The 21005-nt window shown below is 48.9% G+C and overlaps 1 protein-coding gene across 1 annotated transcript; it reads right to left on the reverse strand.

The window, feature by feature from the left end:
* Positions 1-2932: 2932 nt before the first annotated feature.
* LOC147091980 (uncharacterized) lies at positions 2933-9547 on the reverse strand. The gene is made up of 2 exons (XM_085976960.1): positions 9462-9547; positions 2933-6299 (listed from the first exon to the last, which is right to left on the reverse strand). Exon 2 carries the CDS (start codon positions 6188-6190, stop codon positions 4979-4981), a length of 1212 nt encoding a protein of 403 aa, XP_085833086.1. The 5' UTR covers positions 6191-6299; positions 9462-9547; the 3' UTR covers positions 2933-4978.
* Positions 9548-21005: the final 11458 nt, after the last annotated feature.

The raw sequence follows: 21005 nt of genomic DNA on the forward strand, positions 1-21005 counted from the left end.
TTCAGTTCTCCACCTGCTGTGTGCAGAGTGAGAATAAAATCAATGAGTCAATGATTGTCTCTCCTGGTCACTGGGACCCTGAAACCTTCAGTTCTCCACCTGCTGTGTGCAGAGTGAGATTAAAATCAATGAGTCAATGATTGTCTCTCCTGGTCACTGGGACCCTGAAACCTTCAGTTCTCCACCTGCTGTGTGCAGAGTGAGAATAAAATCAATGAGTCAATGATTGTCTCTCCTGGTCACTGGGACCCTGAAACCTTCAGTTCTCCACCCGTTGTGTGCAGAGTGAGATTAAAATCAATGAGTCAATGATTGTCTCTCCTGGTCACTGGGACCCTGAAGCCCCGCCCACTCTTTGTTCCTGTAGAAAGATGGCTGCGCATGCACCTTGTTGCAGCAGGAACTGGTCTGTCTTACCTCCACCAAGATGGCAGCGCCTAACCCGGGCCTATCACCAAGAAAAAGCCTCACCGCTGCCGTCCGGCGGAACACATTCGGCCGCTGGATCTCATTCAGGCCTGAGACCATTTTCCAACTTTATAAACCCTGCGGTGCAGCCTACCCAGTTTATTAATCTCCCAACCCCGCTCCCGCCGACCTGCAGCTCCGTCCGGCGACCGCGCAGGGCTTTCTCTGTAAAGTCGGTGAGGGACATATGACCTGGGCCAGCGGCCTGATTGACGGGAGCTTCCGACCAATAGGGAGCAAGTGGGGCGGGGCTGGGGGAGCGAGCCGGCGGCGGGTCCGCCAACCAATCGGGGAGCCCGAGGGGCGGGACTAGCTCCGGCTGATTGTCTGATCCGCAGGACAGCGAGTTTCTCCAGTCTCTTATTCAGGGCCCAGGGCCAGGGGAGGCTGTGGGCCTTTATTCCCCTCATTGGACACAAGGGGGGAGAAATTCAGTTGTTAGCGCCACCGATTAGCGCCTAAAGAGGCCGCGAATTGGGGCGCTAGCCAATTTCCGTCCGGGCGCAAGGAGATTCGCGCCTCGCCCCATATTGAGCATGCATTTAGCACCGGCGCTAAATCGTAGCGCCCGCTCATGGGCACAGGCTGATTATGACGTCATTTCAGTGTGCAACGCCTTTTTAGCGCCCCAGAGCAGAAATTGGGTGGCGCCCGCCTCCGTAGCACCTGGTACTAATAGTGACAGCTTGCTGGAACGTTCCCAAGTCCTTCTCGGCCTGGGGGGGCGTTATTTAAAGGGGACTGGTGTGGTTTAAAAGCGGCAGCCATTTCTGGAGCACAACTTCTTCGACAATTACAAAGAGTTGCTGATCAGCACACAGAAAGCCTTTTGACCACTGAGCCCACGCAGGCAGAGGAACTTCAGCCTTCTGACCATCGCCTTGCTGTTGGTGAGCTTTTACAACGGGAAAACTTCCTGAGCGCACTTATTATGGGGGCTGCATTGGAGGGGAACGTCCTGCTGCTATATCATTTGAAAGGGCACTGAGATGCAGGGACAGGGGGGGAGGCATGGCCAGACAGAGGAGGGGCAACAGACGTCACCACACCAGACCTTACACTGGCAGGGTTTTCCGACAGCAGTTTTCCTACATGAACATGTCGGAGGAGCCGTGTGTCAGAAGGCTGCGATTTAGAAAGGAGGTGGTGACTGAGCTGTGCCACCTGTTTTGGCAGGATCTGCAGCCTCAGATAAGGTGCAGAACATCTCTGTCGGTGGCTGTGAGGATGACTGTTGCCCTGAACTTCTACACGAGCGGCTCTTTTCACGCTGCATCTGGGGACACAGCCAAAATCTCGCAGTTTGCGGAGCATTGCTGCAGCCGTCAACTGACTGATGCCCTGTTTTAAAGGAGGGGGCAGTACATCTCCTTCACATTGACCCCGGACAAGCAGCGGGAGCGCGCAGCGGGCATCGCTGCAATGGCGGACTTCCCCATGGTGGAGGGTGCCATTGACTGCAAGAACGTGGCTTTGCGGCCGCCTGTATTCAATCCGGAAGAGGCCCGCAATCACAAGGTATTCCATTCCTTGATTGTGCAGCTAGTCTGTGACCACCGACAGCTGATCCTCGCAGTGAATGCGCAGTTCCCAGGCAGCAGCCACGACGCCTTCATCCTTCGCAGGACTTCTGGAACAGACCTTTTCCAGGCCCCGACTCACCCAGGAGGCTGGCTTCTCGGGGACAAGGGCTGATGGCCCGTGGCTGATGACCCGCCCCTTTAAGAGCTGGCCGTGCCAGTGTGTGTTGTGGGGAAGTGATTATTGATAGCACCTTCACTGTGCCCCGCCGCCACAAAATTGGGTTGCGCCGCTTGGTTAGCGCCTTAAGAGTCCTGTGTAACGCCTGATTTAGCGCCGCAATCACCTTAGGGGCGCTAAAACCCAATATCGCGGTAGGTGGTGCTAAATTGCGCCTGGTGCTAAACTTTGCGCAGCGCCAGGTCTAGCGCCCCAAACGGGGCTATAACCAATTTCTAGGCCAAGGCTCTTTGGCTCACAACACACTGGCTCAGATTTTTAAAAACAGGTTTACAGGAAATGAGTGTAATCGACCCACCGCAGTCACACTGTGGACACTCTGGTGTGTCAGCGGGTGGGATACACCAGGGAATCCCTTTCCACACACTGAGGTTGACTCCAATGATCGGGAGTCCCAGGGTTTCAAATACCAGTCAAGCTCACAGGAACACAAATTGTCTCTCCAGGCTTTATTAAGAGCGCAGCATAACACAGATCGGGTGATAATTCCCTCAATCTGGAGAATAGAAGTGCAGTGGATTCACGCGCGATCTTCTCGAGTCTGTTCCAACTGACAACGGCTTAAGTGGCCTGTTCTTATACACAAGCTTGGTTACTGCTCAGGAAATGGGATTGTTTGGACCCGTCTGTTGACCGCCTCCTGAACTCCTGCTAATTCAGGGAATTTAGTCTATCTGTGACCAGACTATAACCACAAGCCCATCTGGTTATCACACCTATACGGTCCGTGAGGTTATTATTAGATTTACACCCAGACATTGTGTCTACTTGTCTGGCACTTCATCCCATAACATGGGTACAGGGGCTCAGTAATGTTTCATTCATCAGAAAAAGACAAAGTACAACAACATACTGGTCAGCTTAACAGAGTCTCATCATATTTAAGGGGCCATAAATATAATAGTCACTAATAAATCCAGTAATGAATTCAGGAGACTTAAGCCATTGTCAGTTGGAACAGACTCGATCATTAGAGTCAACCTCAGTGTGTGGAAAGGGATTCCCTGGTGTATCACACCCGCTGACACACCAGAGTGTCCACATTGTGTCTCCATTTCTCTGGTCCCCTCACTCACTCCAACCTCCCTCCCTCTGAGCTTGCAGTATCCCGTTCGCTCTGATCCAACCCTAACATTATCATTAAACGTGCTGACAAGGGTGGTGCTGTTGTTGTTTGGTGAACCAACCTCTACTGTGCGGAGTCTGAACACCAACTCTCTGACACCTCCTCCAGCTCCCCCTGGACCATGACCCCACCACCACATCAAGCCATTGTTTCCAGGACTGTCACTGACCTCGTCTCCTCTGGAGATCTTCCCTCCATGGCTGTCAACCTCATAGACCCCCAACCCCGCACAGCCCGCTTCTACCTCCTTCCCAAGGTGCACAAACAGGGCTGCCCTAGTAGACCCATCGATTCAGCCTGTTTTTGCCCCACGGAACTAATCTCTTCCTATCTCAACTCTATTTTTTCTCCCCTTGTCCAGTCTATTCCAACCTACATTCTTGGGAACTAGATGTAATATCTCCAAGTTTGCAGACGACACAAAGCTGGGTAGGCGAGTGTGCTGTGAGGAGGATGCCCAGAAACTCCAGTACGGTCCCGCATAAGAGATTGGCGTACAAAATTAAGGCACATGGGATTGGGGGCAAGGTATTGACTTGGATAGAAAACTGGTTGGCGGATAGAAAGCAAAGAGTTGGAATAAACGGGTCCTTTTCTGAGTGGCAGGCAGTGACTAGTGGGGTACTGCAAGGATCGGTCCTAGGACCCCAGCTGTTCACAATATATATTAATGATCTGGACGAGGGAATTGGATGTAATATCTCCAAATTTGCAGACGACACAAAGCTGGGTGGGAGGGTATGCTGTGAGGAGGATGTCATGAAACTGCATTACGATTTGGACAGATTGGGTGATTGGGCAGAAACATGGCAAATGCACTATAATGTGGATAAATATGAGGTTATCCACTTTGGTGGCAAAAACAGGAAGGCAGACTATTATTTGAATGGCAATAGATTGGGAGAAGGGGAAGTACAAAGAGACCTGGGTGTCCTTGTGCACCAGTCGCTGAAGGTAAGCATGCAGGTGCAGCAGGCGGTTAAGAAGGCAAATGGTATGTTGGCCTTCGTAGCAAGAGGGTTCGAGTACAGGAACAAGGATGTCTTGCTGCAGTTGTACAGGGCCTTGGTGAGACCGCACCTTGAGTATTGTGTGCAGTTTTGGTCACCTTACCTGAGGAAGGATGTTTTTGCCATGGAGGGAGTGCAGCGAAGATTCACCAGGCTGATACCTGGGATGGCAGGAATGAGGTATGAGGAGATTGGGTCGATTGGGCTTATACTCATGAGACAATCATGCTCCCCGCGCCTGCGCGCTGGGCCCCTGAGCTCCAGGCTGGGCCCCTGAGCTCCAGGCTGCGCCCCTGATCTCCAGGCTGGGTACCGGAGGGACTGGCGTGCATCATCACCACCGAAAATAGAACTTTAATTTCATTTGTTAAGTTCCCTTTAAACTTTTTTTTGTTATGTTACAGGTTTTATTGGTTGTGCCCCTTTAAAAAGGGGGCACATGGTTGACTTTTAATAGGCAATTGCCTGTGATAAGGGAAAAGAATAACGTGAACAGTCAAATCAAGGGAATCATCAGCACAACAGTTTGAAAGATTAAACAACAGTACAGAAATGTATAAAACATTCATCCATTCCATGTTCATGTCACCCCAGCTGTCTGCAGGGCCCTGCGCTACAGAACAGTGTGAACTCGCTGGTGTCTCAGCAGGTCATTGGAGTTTTTAAAGCACTTCCCACAGTCAGAACATGTAAACGGTCTCTCATCAGTGTGAACAAGCTGATGTTGCTTCAGGTCCCCAGTGCATTTAAAGCTCTTTCCACAGTCAGAACATGTAAACGGCCTCTCATCAGTGTGAACAAGCTGATGTTGCTTCAGCTCCCCGGGTCTTTTAAAGCTCTTCCCACAGTCAGAACATGTAAACGGTCTCTCATCAGTGTGAACAAGCTGGTGTGCCAGCAGTTTGTTGGACTGCAAGAATCCCTTTCCACACACAGAGCAGGTGAACGGCCTCTCCCCACTGTGAATAAGCTGGTGTGTGGTCAGAGCCCCGGAGATTTTAAAGCTCTTCCCACAGTCAGAACATCTAAACGGTCTCTCATCGGTGTGAACAAGCTGGTGTTCCTTCAGGTCCCTGGTGCTTTTAAAGCTCTTCTGACAGACAGAACATTTAAATGCTCTCTCATCAGTATGAACAATCTGGTGTCTCAGCAAGGTAGATGAATCAGTGAATCCCTTTCCACACACGGAGCAGGTGCACGGCCTTTCCCCGGTGTGACGAAGCTGGTGTCTGGTCAGGTCCCTGGTGCTTTTAAAGCTCTTCCCACAGTCAGAACATTTAAAGGGTCTCTCATCAGTGTGAACTTGGTGGTGTGTCAGCAGGTTGGATGATTCAGTGAAACGTTTCCCACACACAGAGCAGGTGAATGGTCTCTCTTGATTGTGAGAACGCTGGTGTTTTGTCAGATTCGTGGAGCTTTTAAACCTCTTCCCACAGTCGGAACATGTAAACTGTCTCTCATCGGTGTGAACAAGCTGGTGTTCCTTCAGATCTCTGGAGCTTTTAAAGCACTTCCCACAGTCAGAACATTGAAATGGCCTCTCATCAGTGTGGGCAAGCTGGTGTCTCAGCAGGTGGGATGTGCGAGTGAATCCCTTCCCACACACAGAGCAGGTGAACGGACTGTCTCCAGGGTGACTGTGCGGAATAACTTCTGACGTAGACGGGGAACTGGATGCATTCCCGCCGTCCCCACCTTTACCCGGTTTCTCCCCGGTGTGACGGTGCACGTGTCTCGACAGGTCAGGCGATCGGCTGAAGGCAAGTCCGCACACGGAACACGTGTGCGGTTTGTCCGCGCTGCGATCTCTGCTCTCTCCTTCCATCTACAAAGGCCGATGGTATTCAGGTCCTGATGAATCAAGCGACACTGTCAGACCCTGACGTGATGTTTGGTTTGAGCTTCCTGTCTGTAAATGCTCCACTTCTAAAACCCTGTAAAAGGAGTGTAGAGAGGGGTAAGAGGGAGAATGTTGTCTCATGTCCCCCTTTCCCAGCCCAGGGGCAGTGAAGCTGATTTTCAGGCCCCAGTTGCTGCACAGGTTGGTTGAAAGGATCAACAGTAATGGCGGCTGCAATCCCCACAAACCCCGTGCTCCAGAAAGTGCTCCGGCCGTCGCGCTGTGTTGTGGCTGACCCCGCGCATGCGCCCCATAGCCCCGCCCTCTCCTGCTCCACAGGCGCCCGGCCCGCACCGCGCATGCTCAGCACACACCGTGGGCCCCTGTCAATCATCCTTCCTGCGCGCTGGGCCCCTGAGCTCCAGGCTGCCGCACGGGGCTTTCTTTGGAAAGTCGGTGTTGGTGAAGAGCCGCAATCAGTGAGGGAAAGTGAGTTTTCCCCCAGATCCAATTGAGATCAGAGGAGGGGAGAGAATAAAGGGGACTCCAAACCAGAGAATCCGCGGATCCGGGCCCCGAGCGGAGATTCTTCAGTTTGGCGGAGCGCGCTCCAGGGACACGTGACCCGGGCCCAGGGCCTGATTGATGGGAACTTCCGACCAATAGAGAGCGAGCGGGGCGGGGCTGGAGGAGCGAGCCGGCGGCGGGTCCTCCAACCAATCGGGGAGCCTGAGGGGCGGGACTTGCGCCGCCTGATTGGGACAGAGGAGGCTGACGGGAGATTTAATTTAAATTAATTTAATTTCCCGCCTGCTCCTACCGCCCACCCTGCAACGTCACGACGTCGCCGGCGTGCACCGACTGACACTGAGCTCTCCACCAATGAGCGAGGGGAGGCGGAGCCTGGAGGACCAACTGAGGGGCTTTGGTCCTCCAACCAATCGCGGCGAAGGAGGAGGCGGGACCTGGAACCGGCTCATTGGACGGATCGGCCCGCCGCCATTTTGTAAAGGGGCCTCCTCAGGATCTGAGAGCCTGGGAAAGTTTATTTTTAATGTTCCTTTCACATTTTACAGCTCAAACTAATTTTGATTTGCGTAAGTTTTTAAAGAAGCAGTTCATTTTTAAATTGATGAAGCAGAAACAAAAAACTCTCTGGAGCAAATACTCGTGAGTAAAAATATTTCTTCTCCCTGAATTAATTTTCTTAATATTAATTTTCATCATTTTTAATTATTAATTTCAAGTACTTCAAGAGAAATATGGGAGTGGTGGGGGTTTCTCTTAAAGGGACAGACACTTTCTTTTTCTGTGTGATTTTCATTAAAGGGACTGCGTCCCCGTGGATGACTGATTTTAAAGGGACATAGAAACATAGAAGATAGGAGCAGGAGTAGGCCATTCGGCCCCTCGAGACTGCGATCATGGCTGATCATCCAAATTCAGTATCCGGTCCCTGCTTTCTCCCCCATACCCCTTGATCCCTTTAGCCTTAAGAAATATATCCAACTGCTTCTTGAATATATTTAATGAACTGGCCTCCACTGCCTTCTGTGGTAGAGAATTCCACAGGTTCACCACTCTCTGGGTGAAGAAATTCCTCCTCATTTCTGTCCTAAATGGCCTACCCTTTATCCTTAGACTGTGTCCCCTGGTTCTGGACTCCCCGACCATCAGGAACATCCTTCCTGCATCTAATCTGTCCAGTCCTGTCAGAATTTTATAAGTTTCAATGAGATCCCCTCTCATTCTTGTAAACTCCAGCAAGTACAAGCTCAATCGTCCCAATCTCTCCTCATACGTCATTCCTGCCATCCCAGGTATCAGCCTGGTGAATCTTCGTTGAACTCCTTCCATGGCAAGAACATCCTTCCTCAGATAAGGCGACCAAAACTGCACACAATACTCAAGATGTGGTCTCACCAAGGCCCTGTACAACTGCAGCAAGACATCCTTGTTCCTGTACTCAAACCCTCTCACTACGAAGGCCAACATACCATTTGCCTTCTTAACCGCCTGCTGCACCTGCATGCTTACCTTCAGCGACTGGTGCACAAGGACACCCAGGTCTCGTTGCACTTCCCCTTCTCCCAATGTATTGCCATTCAGATAATAATCTGCCTTCCTGTTTTTGACACCAAAGTGGATAACCTCGCATTTATCCATGTTATATTGCATCTGCCATGCTTCTGCCCAATCACCCAACCTGTCCAAATCATACTGGAGTTTCTCGGCATCCTCCTCACAGCACACACGCCCACCCAGCTTTGTGTCGTCTGCAAACTTGGAGATATTACCTCTAGTTCCCTCGTCCAGATCATTAATATATATTGTGAATAGCTGGGGTCCAAGGACCGATCCCTGTGGTACCCCACTAGTCACTGCCTGCCACTCGGAAAAAGACCCGTTTATTCCAACTCTTTGCTTTCTGTCTGCCAACCAGTTCTCCATCCAAGTCAATACCTTTCCCCCAATCCCATGTGCCTTAACTTTACACGCTAATCTCTTATGCGGGACCTTATCGAAAGCATTTTGAAAGTCCAAATACACCACATTCACTGGTTCTCCCTTATCCATTTTACCAGTTACATCCTCAAAAAATTCCAGTAGATTAGTCAAGCAGGATTTACCTTTTGTAAATCTATGTCGACTTTGTCCGATCCTGTCACTGTTTTCCAAGTGCTCTGATATTACATTTTTTATAATGGACTCTAGCATTTTCCCCACTACCGATGTCAGGCTTACCGGTCTGTAATTCCCCATTTTCTCTCTACCACCCTTTTTGAATAGTGGGGTAACATTAGCTACCCGCCAATCCATGGGTACCGTTCCAGAGTCTATCGAATTTTGGAAGATGACCAGCAATGCATCTACTATTTCTAGGGCCACGTCCTTAAGTACCCTAGGATGTAGATTATCTTCTATGTTTTTATGTATTCAATCTTTCCTTGTAGCTGAAATTCTCTAGTCCTGGCAACATCCTCGTAAATCTGCTGTCTTGAGCAGTCACATCTTTCCTGCAATGGGGCGAGCAGAACTACACGCAGTACTCTAGCCGGTGGCCTAACTGGTGTTTTGTACAGTTGAAGCAGAACCTCCCTGCTCTTACATGATACAGAAAGAGAGAGACACTGCCCCTTTAAATACCTGGGGACACCCATTCCCCTTTAAATGGCCAAGCAATTTTTTGTTGTTGAAAGGGGCCGCAGTCCCCTTTGACTCACCCCCCACCCTCTCACCCACCACAAATACTCACGAGAGAAAGAGAGGAGGAAGAATGCTGGTCTTTGTCCCTTTAAACGTGGCTGCCTACCAAAATGTTCACAGCACCAGGGCTCTTTCTTTTGGATAAAAGTCAAAAAGAGAAAAGGTTCACTTATTTTTAAATGAATGCAATTGATGAATAGCCTTGCAATAAAGGTAATGCAAAGGAATAAACACTCACAAGCTGGGGGTTTTTCCACCCTCCTCCCCTTCCCTTTAACAGCTCCTGCAGACAATGAAAGCAGGAAATAACAACAGAAAATGCTGGAAAAACTCAGCAGGCCAGGCAACATCCGGGGAGAGAAATTAGAGTGACGTTTCGGGTCGAACCCTTTTTTAAACTGGAAAGGAAATAAAATAATAGGAAATGAAAGCAGGAAAGCGGCCTGCAGCCCACCGAAGTACCGCCCCCCTCCCGCGCCGCCATTGGTTGGAGGACTGTCAGCCCGTCCGGTCCTCCCAGCGATTTCCGCGCTCCTGATTGGGGGGCGCCTCGCGTCAATCAACCCCCCTTCCGCTTACGAGCTGACGCATGCACGCAACGCCCAAGGGTCGATTGGATCGGCGCACGCAGCCCACTAAGGTCCCGCCCCCCTTCCACGCCGCCATTGCTTGGAGGACCGTCAGCCCGCCCGGTCCGCCCAGCCTTTTCCGCGCTCCTGATTGGTGGGCGCCTCGCGTCAATCAATCCCCCACCGCTTACGCGATGACGCCAGCACGCAACGCCCAAGGGTCGGTTGGGTCGGCGCACGCCACCGCAAGGTAAAAAAAAGACACGCCGCACAAATGAGGAAAACCAAGAATAATAATAATCGCACTTTAGAGGGGAGGAGAGTTCGGGCAATTAATGAGTGTTTTCAGTTTGTTTCGGGAAATTTTTGTTTTGAAAAGCTTCCCAACGGTGCGAGGCGGGCTGCGCATGAGCTCCAGCCAGCCTTTGACTCCCCCACGTGGGGCCGGGGGCCGGACACGCCCACTTGCCTTCCCCTGCACCAATCACAGCGCGGGCAGGCGCTTCTATCAATCGTCACCTGTCAATCACCCTCCCTTCCCCTCGTGGTGTCGATTGACAGCGGTGTCAGCCAATGAGGTGCAGGAAGGGGCGGGACCAGGGCCAGGACTGACAGCAAGCATCAACTAATTCAATTAAATACCTGCATGCAGCCAAAAAAAACTCTTTTATTTAGTCAGCCAAAAAACAGCAAAGCAAATGAGGTTTGCTGAGTCAGCAAAGCAAGCAAAGTCTATTTTAGAAACATAGAAGATAGGAGCAGGAGTAGGCCATTCGGCCCCTCGAGCCGGCTCCGCCATTCAATGCGATCATGGCTGATCATCCAAACTCAGTACCCGGTCCCTGCTTTCTCCCCATACCCCTTGATCCCTTTAGCCTTAAGAAATATATCCAACTCTTGAATATATTTAATGAATTGACCTCAACTGCCTTCTTAGACTGGGTATTATGTGACGAGAAAGGATTAATTAGCAATCTTGTTGTACGAGGCCCCTTGGGTCATAATATGATCGAAATCTTCATTAAGATGGAGAATGAAGTAGTTGACTCAGAGACTAGGGTCCTCAATTTAAATAAAGGAAACTACGATGGTCTGGGGCGCGAGTTGGGTAGGATTGATTGGGGAATGGCACTCAAAGGGTTGACGGTGGATAGGCAATGGCAAACATTCAAAGACCGAATGGATGAACTACAGAAGTTGTTCATCCCAGTTTGGCATAAAAATAAAACAAAAAAGGTGACTTTGTTGAAACGGATTCTTTTGCCCTCAATCTGGTTCAGTACAAACACTGAGTCGAATACTGGTTGAGTTCAACAGTTGTTTTATTCTGTTGTCCCGGGAGACTTACTCTGATACAGCACAGTTCTGACTCCAGCAGAGTCTCGACAGGTTCCACCAGAGCAAGTAATCTTTCATACAGAGTACCACATTATTATACTTGCTTTTGAGAAGACATTAACACATCTTACAGTCTGCACCAATCCTGAGCTGGGCACGTACACATTTTAAAGTGATTTCCTGGCCTGGCAGTTTGAAATAAAGAAGTCACAGTTCACTGAATGGTTTATAATATAGAAAATATGCAGGTAATGGTTTCACGATCACCTAATCATTATGGTAATGCATGGTAATGTGTTTTCGGATCGCCTATTGTCAGTATACCCTTTGCACTCCACCCTACATTGTTCCACCAGCAAGGTGTGACATCGTGGGTGCCAGCCATATTAGCATTTTACTTCCTGCTGCCTTCAGTTTCTTGAATTAACATGATCATCTCTCACAATATGCAAGTGACTCAGCGATGTCGACATTGCACCACCATTTTAGGCTAACAGGGTCCTCCATTTTAGATTGGCAGGGTCCTTGGCCATGCGGAGCGAGTTGTTACCTTATTTTTGCATTCTATATTCTCAACTTAACCGTGGCTAACAAGGGAAATTAAGGATAGCATAAGATCCAAGGAGAGGACATATCAATTGGCCAGAAAAAGCAATAATCCTGAGGATTGGGAGCAGTTTAGGATTCAACAAAGGAGAACAAAGGGATTAATTAAGAGGGGGAAAATAGAATATGAGAGTAAGCTTTCAGGGAACATAAAAACTGACTGTAAAAGCTTTTATAGATATGTGAAGAGAAAAAGATTGGTGAAGTCAAGCGTAGGTCCCTTGCAGTCAGAATCAGGGGAATTTATAATGGGGAACAAAGAAACGGCAGACCAACTAAATACATATTTTGGTTCTGTCTTCACAAAGGAGGACACAAATAACCTCCCAGAGATGCCGGGGAACATAGGGTCGAATGAAAGGGTGGAACTGAAAGAAATCGGTATTTGTAGGGAAATGGTGTTAAGGAAACTGATGGGACTGAAGGCCGATAAATCCCCAGGGCCTGATAATCTACATCCTAGGGTACTTAAGGAAGTGGCCCTAGAAATAGTAGATGCATTGCTGATCATCTTCCAACATTCGATGGAATCTGGAACAGTACCCATGGATTGGAGGGTAGCTAATGTTACCCCACTATTCAAAAAAGGTGGTAGAGAGAAAACGGGGAATTACAGACCGGTAAGCCTGACATCGGTAGTGGGGAAAATGCTGGAGTCCGATATAAAAATGTAATAGCAGAGCACTTGGAAAACAGTGACAGGATCGGACAAAGTCAACATGGATTCACAAAAGGTAAATCCTGCTTGACTAATCTACTGGAATTTTTTGAGGATGTAACTGGTAAAATAGATAAGGGAGAACCAGTGGATGTGGTGTATCTGGACTTTCAGAAGGCCTTCGATAAGGTCCCGCATAAGAGATTAGCGTGTAAAGTTAAGGCACATGGGATTGGGGGCAAGGTATTGACTTGGATAGAGAACTGGTTGGCAGACAGAAAGCAAAGAGTTGGAATAAACGGGTCTTTTTCTGAATGGCAGGCAGTGACTAGTGGGGTACCGCAGGGATCGGTCCTTGGACCCCAGCTATTCACAATATATATAAATGATCTGGACAAGGGAACTAGATGTAATATCTCCAAATTTGCAGACGACACAAAGCTGGGTGGGCATGTGTGCTGTGAGGAGGATGTCGAGAAACTCCAGGATGATTTGGACATGTTGGGTGATTGGTCAGAAACATGGCAGATGCAATATAATGTGGATAAATGTGAGGTTATCCACTTTGGTGTCAAAAACAGGAAGGCAGATTATTATCTAAATGGCAATAGATTGGGAGAAGGGGAAGTGCAACGAGACCTGGGTGTCCTTGTGCACCAGTCGCTGAAGGTAAACATGCAGGTGCAGCAGGCAGTTAAGAAGGCAAATGGTATGTTGGCCTTCGTAGCGAGAGGTTTTGAGTACAGGAAATAGGATGTCTTGCTGCAGTTGTAAAGGGCCTTGGTGAGACCACATCTTGAGTATTGTGTGCAGTTTTGGTCGCCTTATCTGAGGAAGGATGTTCTTGCCATGGAAGGAGTTCAGCGAAGATTAACCAGGCTGATACCTGGGATGGCAGGAATGACGTATGAGGAGAGATTGGGTCGATTGGACTTGTACTCACTGGAGTTTAGAAGAATGAGATGTGATCTCATTGAAACTTATAAAATTCTGACAGGACTGGACAAACTAGATGCAGGAAGGATGTTCCCGATGGGCGGGGAGTCCAGAACCAGGGGACACAGTCTAAGGATAAAGGGTAGGCCATTTAGGACAGAAATGAGGAGGAATTTCTTCACCCAGAGAGTGGTGAACCTGTGGAATTCTCCACCACAGAAGGCAGTGGAGGCCACTTCATTAAATATATTCATGAAGGAGTTGGATATATTTCTTAAGGCTAAAGGGATCAAGGGATATGGGGAGAAAGCAGGGACCGGGTACTGAATTTGGATGATCAGCCATGATCGGATGAGTGCGTAAACCTCTTCCCGCTCTCAAGGTCTTTCACATCCTTGCTAAGGTGCGGTGGCCGGGGGAATTGTCGCTGTCCCTTTAATCAGAAGAACGCATGAGAGGGGGGAGGGAGTCCCTTTAAATGTGGAGGGAGTGGTTCTCCCTTTAAATGTGGAGGGGGGTGGGTGTCCTTTTAAATGTGGAGGGGGTGGGTGTCCCTTTAAATGTGGAGGGGGTGGGTGTCCCTTTAAATGTGGAGGGGGTGGGTGTCCTTTTAAATGTGGAGGGGGTGGGTGTCTTTTTAAATGTGGAGGGGTTGGGTGTCCCGTTAAATGTGGAGGGGTGGTGGGTGTCCCTTTAAATGTGGAGGGGGTGGGTGTGTCTTTAAATGTGGAGGGGCAGGGCCGCGCATGCTCATTCGGCCCCACCAGAAAACGAGACTGCCAGTGCGCCTGCGCGGGGCCTGCAGAGCGCAGCCGGAAGGCCGGGCCCGGGAAGAGGCGGAATCAGCGGCCGGATAAAGTAAAGTGTTTGGGAATCGATTTAAATCGAGGTGAGGGGGGAGCGGAGATTGAGGTTATAAAGTAAAATACGAGAAAACCAAACCTGAGAGTCGGGGCGGGCGGGGCCTCCGCGGACACCGGACGGAGCGGATTGAACCGCGCGCTGTGGCGGAGTGAGCCGGAGTAAGGTGATTGTGACTGACGGGAGCGCTGACCAATAGGAAGAGGGCTGAGCTGGGAGGACTGAACTGGGCGGCCTGGTCCTCCAATCAATGGCGGCGCGGCTAGGGGGCGGGACCTTTCTACCCGGCGCTGAGGCTGGGGCCCGATTGAACGTCATCAGAGGAAGATGGAGGCCGGCCCACCTTGTGACTGACGGGAGCTCTGACCAATAGGAAGAGGGCGGGCCCGGGTCCGCCCACCAATGGTGGCGCGGCAAGGGGGCGGGGCCTCCTCTCCAGCTCAGGTGCGCTGGGGCCGATTGTGACGCGCTGTCCCCAGGTGAGAGCAGCTCAGTCAGCACAGAGCTGAGGCTGGAATCTGGGAGAGGGGCCGCAGGCAGCACAGAGCTGGGGCTGGAATCTGGGAGAGGGGCCGCAGTCAGCACAGAGCTGGGGCTGGAATCTGGGAGAGGGGCCGCAGTCAGCACAGAGCTGGGGCTGGAATCTGGGAGAGGGGCCGCAGACTGCGGGCCTGGCAAATTTTTTAAATAAATTTTAAAAAAGCTTATTTGAAGACAAATTTCCTGCAGTTTCAGAGACAGCCTTTGTCACTGCAATAATTTCTAAAATGTTTAAAAATTAAATCAAAAGCATCAAAGAGGAAGAGAGTAGCATAAGTAAAGAAAGACTTGCATTTATATAGCGCCATTCACGACCAGCGGACGTCTCAAAGCGCTTTACAGTCAATGAAGTACTTTTTGAAGTGGAGTCACTGTTGAAATGTGGCAGCGCACAGCAAGCTGCCACAAACAGCAATGTGATAATGACCAGATAATCTGTTTTTGTTATGTTGGTTGTGGGATAAATATTGGCCAGGACTCCGGGATAACTTCCCGACTCTTCTTCGAAATAGTGCCATGGGATCTTTTACATCCACCTGAGAGAGCAGACGGGGCCTCGGTTTAACGTCTCATCAGAAAGACGGCCCCTCCGACAGTGCAGCACTCCCTCAGCACTGCACTGGAGTGTCTGCCTAGCTTTATGTGCTCGAGTCCCTGGAGTGGGACTTGAACCCACAACCTTCTGACTCAGAGGCGAGTGAGCTACCAACTATTTTTTCTATAAATATACTTTATTGAACATTAAGAACATTTACAACATCTTGATAATGAGCTGCCAGCTGAGCTATAGCTGACAACGTTGGTCCCTTAGAGGCTGAGACAGGAGAAATTATTATGGGGAATAAGGAAATGGCAGAAACGTTAAACAAATATTTTGTACCTGTCTTCACAGTAGAAGACACAAAAGCATACCAAAGATGGTGGGGAACCGAGGGTTTAATGAGGGTGAGGAACTTAATGTAAAGTACTAGAGAAACTAATGGGACTAAAAGCCGACAAATCCCCTGGACCCGACGGCCTACATCCTAGGGTTCTAAAAGAGGTGGCTGAAGAGATCGTGGATGCATTGGTTTTGATCTTCCAAAATTCCCGAGATTCTAGAACGGTCCCAGCGGATTGGAAGGTCGCAAATGTAACACCGCTATTCAAGAAAGGAGGGAGAGAAAAAACAGGGAACGACAGGCCAGTTAGCCTGACATCAGTCGTTGGGAAAATGCTGGAATCCATTGTTACGGAAGTTGTATCAGGGCACTTAGAAAATCATAACATGGTTAGGCTGAGTGAACATGGTTTTATGAAAGGGAAATGGTGTTTGACAAATTTATTAGAGTTATTTGAGGATGCAACTAGCAGGGTTTATAAAGGGGAACCAGTGGATGTAGTATATTTGGATTTCCAAAAGGCATTCGACAAGGTGCCACATAAAATATTATTACACAAGATTAGGGCTCACGGGGTTGGGGTAATATAGTAGCATGGATAGAGGATTGGTTAACAGGCAGAAAACAGAGTAGGGATAAACGGACCTTTTTCAGGTTGGCAGGCTGTAACTAGTGGGGTGCCGCAAGGATCAGTGTTGGGGCCTCAGCTATTTACAATCTACATTAATGACCTAGATGAAGGGACCGAGTGTAATGTATCCAAGTTTGCTGATGATACAAAGCTAGGTGGGACAGTAAGCTGTGAGGAGAACACAAAGATTGCAAAGGGATATAGATAGACTGAGTGAGTGGGCAGTAAGGTGGCAGATGGAGTGTAATGTGGGGAAATGTGAGGTTATTCACTTTGGTAGGAAGAATAGAAAAACAGAATATTTTTTAAATGGTGAGAAACTTTCAAATGTTGATGTTCAGAGAGATTTGGGTGTCCTCGTGCAAGAAACACAGAAAGCTAGCGTGCAGGTACAGCAAGCAATAAGGAAGGCAAATGGCATGTTGGCCTTTATTGCAAGGGGGTTGGAGTATAAGAGTAAGGAAGTCTTGCTCCAATTGTACAGGGCCTTGGTGAGACCACACCTGGAGTACTGGGCACAGTTTTGGTCTCCTTATCTAAGGAAGGATATACTTGCCTTGGAGGCGGTGCAACGAAGGTTCACTAGATTGATTCCTGGGATGAGAGGGCTGTCCTATGAGGAGAGATTGTGTAGAATGGGCCGATACTCTCTGGAGTTTAGAAGAATGAGAGGTGATCTCATTGAAACATACAAGATTCTGAAGGGGACTGACAGGGTAGATGCTGAGAGGTTGTTTCCCCTGGCTGGAGTGTCTAGAACTAGGGGGCACAGTCTCAGGATAAGGGGCCGGCCATTTAAGACTGAGATGAGGAGGAATTTCTTCACTCAGAGGGTTGTGAATCTTTGTAATTCTCTGCCCCAGAGGGCTGTGAATGCTGAGTCTTTGAGTATATTCAAGACTGAGACAGATAGATTGTGGATTCTAGGGGAATCGAGGGATATGGAGATCGATGATCAGCCATGATCTTATTGAATGGCGGAGCAGGCTCGAGGGGCCATATGGCCTACTTCTGCTCCTATTTCTTATGGACTTTCAAAAGGCATTTGATAAAGTACCACAAGAGACGTACTCGGAAAATAGAAGCACAGGGAATTAAAGGGCTGATGGTAATTTGTGTATATAATTGGCTGAGGGATAGGAGACAGTGAGCAGTGCTGAGGGATGTTTTTCTGACTGGAGGGAAGTATGCAGTGGGTTCCCCCAGGGGTCAGGATTAGGACCATTGCTTTTCTTGTTATATATAACTGACCTGAACTTGGGTATAGGTGTACAATTTCAAAGTTTGCAGATGATACAAAACTTGGCAACGTAGTAAATAGTGAGCATAGTAGTAGCAGACTTCAGGAGGACAGACTGAAATGAGCAGACACAAGGCAGATGAAATTAAATGAGGATAAGTGTGAAGTGATGCACTTTGGGAGAAACAACAGGGAGAGGCCGTATAATCTAAATGGGACTATTTTGAGGGGGTGCAAGAGCAGAGGGACCAGGGGGTCCATATTCACAAATCTTTGAAAGTGCCACGGCAAGTTGGTGAGGTTTCAGAAAACGTATGGGATACTTGGCTTTGTAAATAGGGCCATTGAATACAAAAACAAGGAAGTTATACTAAACCTTTACAAATCACTAGTGAGAAACATAGGACAGGAGGAGGCCATTCAGCCCCTCGAGCCTGTTCCACCATTCAGTAAGATCATGGCTGATCTTGGGCTCAAAGCCATTTCCCTGCTCGCTCCCCATAACCCTTCACTCCCTTATCTTGCAAAAATGTGTCTATCTCCACCTTAAATGTATTTAATGACCCAGCCTGCACAGCTCTCTGCGGCAGAGAATTCCACAGATTTACGACCCTCTGAGAGAAGAAATTCCTCCTCATCTCGGTTCTAAAGGGGCGACCCTTTCATCTAAATCTGTGCCCCTGCGTTCTAGATTCCCCCACGAGGGGAAACATCCTCTCTGCATCTACCTTGTCGAGCCCCCTCAGTATCTTATATGTTTCAATAAGATCACCCCTCATTCTTCTAAATTCCAATGAGTATAGGTCCAGCCTGCTCAACCTTCCTTCATAAGTTAACCCCTTCATCTCTGGAATCAACCTCGTGAATCGTCTCTGAACTGCCTCCAATGCAAGTATATCCTTCCTTAAATAAGGAGACCAAAACTGTACGCAGTACTCCAGGTGTGGTCTCACCAATACCCTGTACAGTTGTAGCAGGACTTCCCTGCTTTTATACTCCAACCCCCTTGAAATAAAGGCCAACATCCCATTTGCCTTTTTGATTACTTGCTGTACCTGCATGGTAACTTTTTGTGTTTCATACACAAGGACCCCCAGGTCCCTCTGAACTGTAGCATTTTGTAATCTCTCTCCATTTAAATAATTTGTTTTTTTATTTTTCCTGCCAAAGTGTATAACCTCGCACTTTCCCACATTATACTCCATCTGCCAAATGTTTGCCCACTCACTTAGCCTGTCTATATCCCTTTGCAGGTTCTTTGAGTCCTCTGCACAACTTGCTTTCCCACCCATCTTTGTATCAGGACAGGAGGAGGCCATTCAGCCCCTCGAGCCTGTTCCGCCTTTCAATGAGATCATGGCTGATCTGTGACCTAACTCCATACACCCGCCTTTGGCCCATATCCCTTAATACCTTTGGGTAACAAAAACCTATCAATCTCAGATTGAAAATTAACAATTGATCTCGCATCAATTGCCGTTTGCGGAAGAGAGTTCCAAACTTCTACCACCCTTTGTGTGTAGAAGTGTTTCCTAATTTCACTCCTGAAAGGTCTGGCTCTAATTTTTAGACTCTGCCCCCAGCCCAAGAATCCCCAACCAGCAGAAATAGTTTCTCTCTATCTACCCTCTGTTTCCCTTAATATCCTGAAAACTTCGATCAGATCACACCTTAATCTTCTAAATTCCAGGGAATACACCCCTAATTTATATAATCTCTCCTCGTAACTTAACCCTTGAAGTCCAGGTATCATTCTAGTAAACCTACGCTGCACTCCCTCCAAGGCCAATATATCCTTCCTAAGGTGTGGTGCCCAGAACTGCTCACAGTGCTCCAGGTGTGGTCTAACCAGGGTGTTGTACAGCTGCAGGGTTTTGGCCTCAGCTGGAGTATTGTGTACAGTTCTGGGCACCACACTTTAGGAAGGATGTCAAGGCCTTGGAGAGGGTGCAGAGGAGGTTGACCAGGATGGTACCAGGGATGAGGGACTTCAGTTATGTGGAGAGATTGGAGAAGCTGGGATTGTTCCCCTTAGAGCAGAGAAGGTTAAGAGGAGACCTGATAGAGGTGTTCAAAATGATGAGGGGTTTTGATCGAGCACGTAGGGAGAAACTGTTCACTCTGGCAAGTGGGTCGGTAACCAAAGGTCACAGATTTAAAATAGTTGCTCAAAGAACTAGAGGGGAATGAGGAGAATTGTTTTCACACAGAGGGTTGTTAAGATCTGGAACGCACCATCTGAAAGGATGCTGGAATCAGGTTCCACAGGAACTTTCAAACAGTAATTGGATAGGTCCTTGAAGAGGACTAGTTTGCAGAGTTCTGGGGATAAAGCCGGGGTTTGGGACTAAATTGGACAGCTCTTTCAAAGAGCCGGCACAGACACGATGGGCCGAATCACCACCTCCTGTGCTGTTAGATTCGATGATCAGTGTGAAGACACTGGTGTCCCTTAAGGCTCTTTGAGATTTTAAAGGTCTTCCCACAAGTTAGAACATTTAAAGGGTCTCTCGTCAGTGTGAACAAGCTGGTGTGACAGCAGGTTGGAGGATTCAGTGAATCCCTTCCCACACACGGAGCAGGTGAACGGCCTCTCACCAGTGTACAGGAGCCGGTGTCTCTTCAGCTCCCTGGAGCTTTTAAAGCTTTTCCCACAGCCAGAACATTTAAAGGGTCTCTCGTCAGTGTGAACTCGCTGGTGTGTCTGCAGGGTGGATGACTGAGTGAATCCCTTCCCACACATGAAGCAGGTGAACGGCCTCTCCCCAGTGTGAACTCACTGGTGTTGCTTGAGCTCCTGGGGGATTTTAAAGCTCTTCCCACAGTGAGAACGTTTAAATGGCCTTTCATCAGTGTGAACAAGCTGATGTGTCAGCAGGGTGGAGGACTGCAAGAATCCCTTCCCACACAAGGAGCAGGTGAATGGCCTCTCCACAGTGTGGAGGCACTGGTGTCCCTTAAGATCCCCGGGGCTTTTAAAGCTCTTCCCACAGTCAGAACCTGTAAACGGCCTCTCATCAGTGTGAACAAGCTGGTGTCGCTTCAGATGCCATGGGCTTTTAAAGCTCTTCCCACAGTCAGGACATTGAAATGGTCTCTCCCCAGTGTGAACTCGCTGGTGTGTTTGCAGGTGGGATGAACAAACAAATCCCTTTCCACACACGGAGCAGGTGAATGGACTGTCCCTGGTGTGACTGCGCTGTTGAACTTCCAATGCAGACGGGGAACTGACTCCCTTCCCACCATCCCCACCTAAACCCGGTTTCTCCCTGGTGTGACGGTGCACGTGTCTCACCAGGTCAGGCGATTGGCTGAATCCGTGTCTACACACTG

This window comes from Somniosus microcephalus, unplaced genomic scaffold, assembly GCF_052327205.1.
Source record: "Somniosus microcephalus isolate GS21.2 unplaced genomic scaffold, FLI_Smic_1.0 unresolved_chr3, whole genome shotgun sequence".
NCBI classification, from domain to species: Eukaryota; Metazoa; Chordata; class Chondrichthyes; order Squaliformes; family Somniosidae; genus Somniosus; species Somniosus microcephalus.

Coding starts and splice junctions, on each gene's coding strand:
- LOC147091980 (XM_085976960.1), bottom strand. CDS start 6,190: ATGGAAGGAGAGAGCAGAGATCGCAGCGCGGACAAACCGCACACGTGT.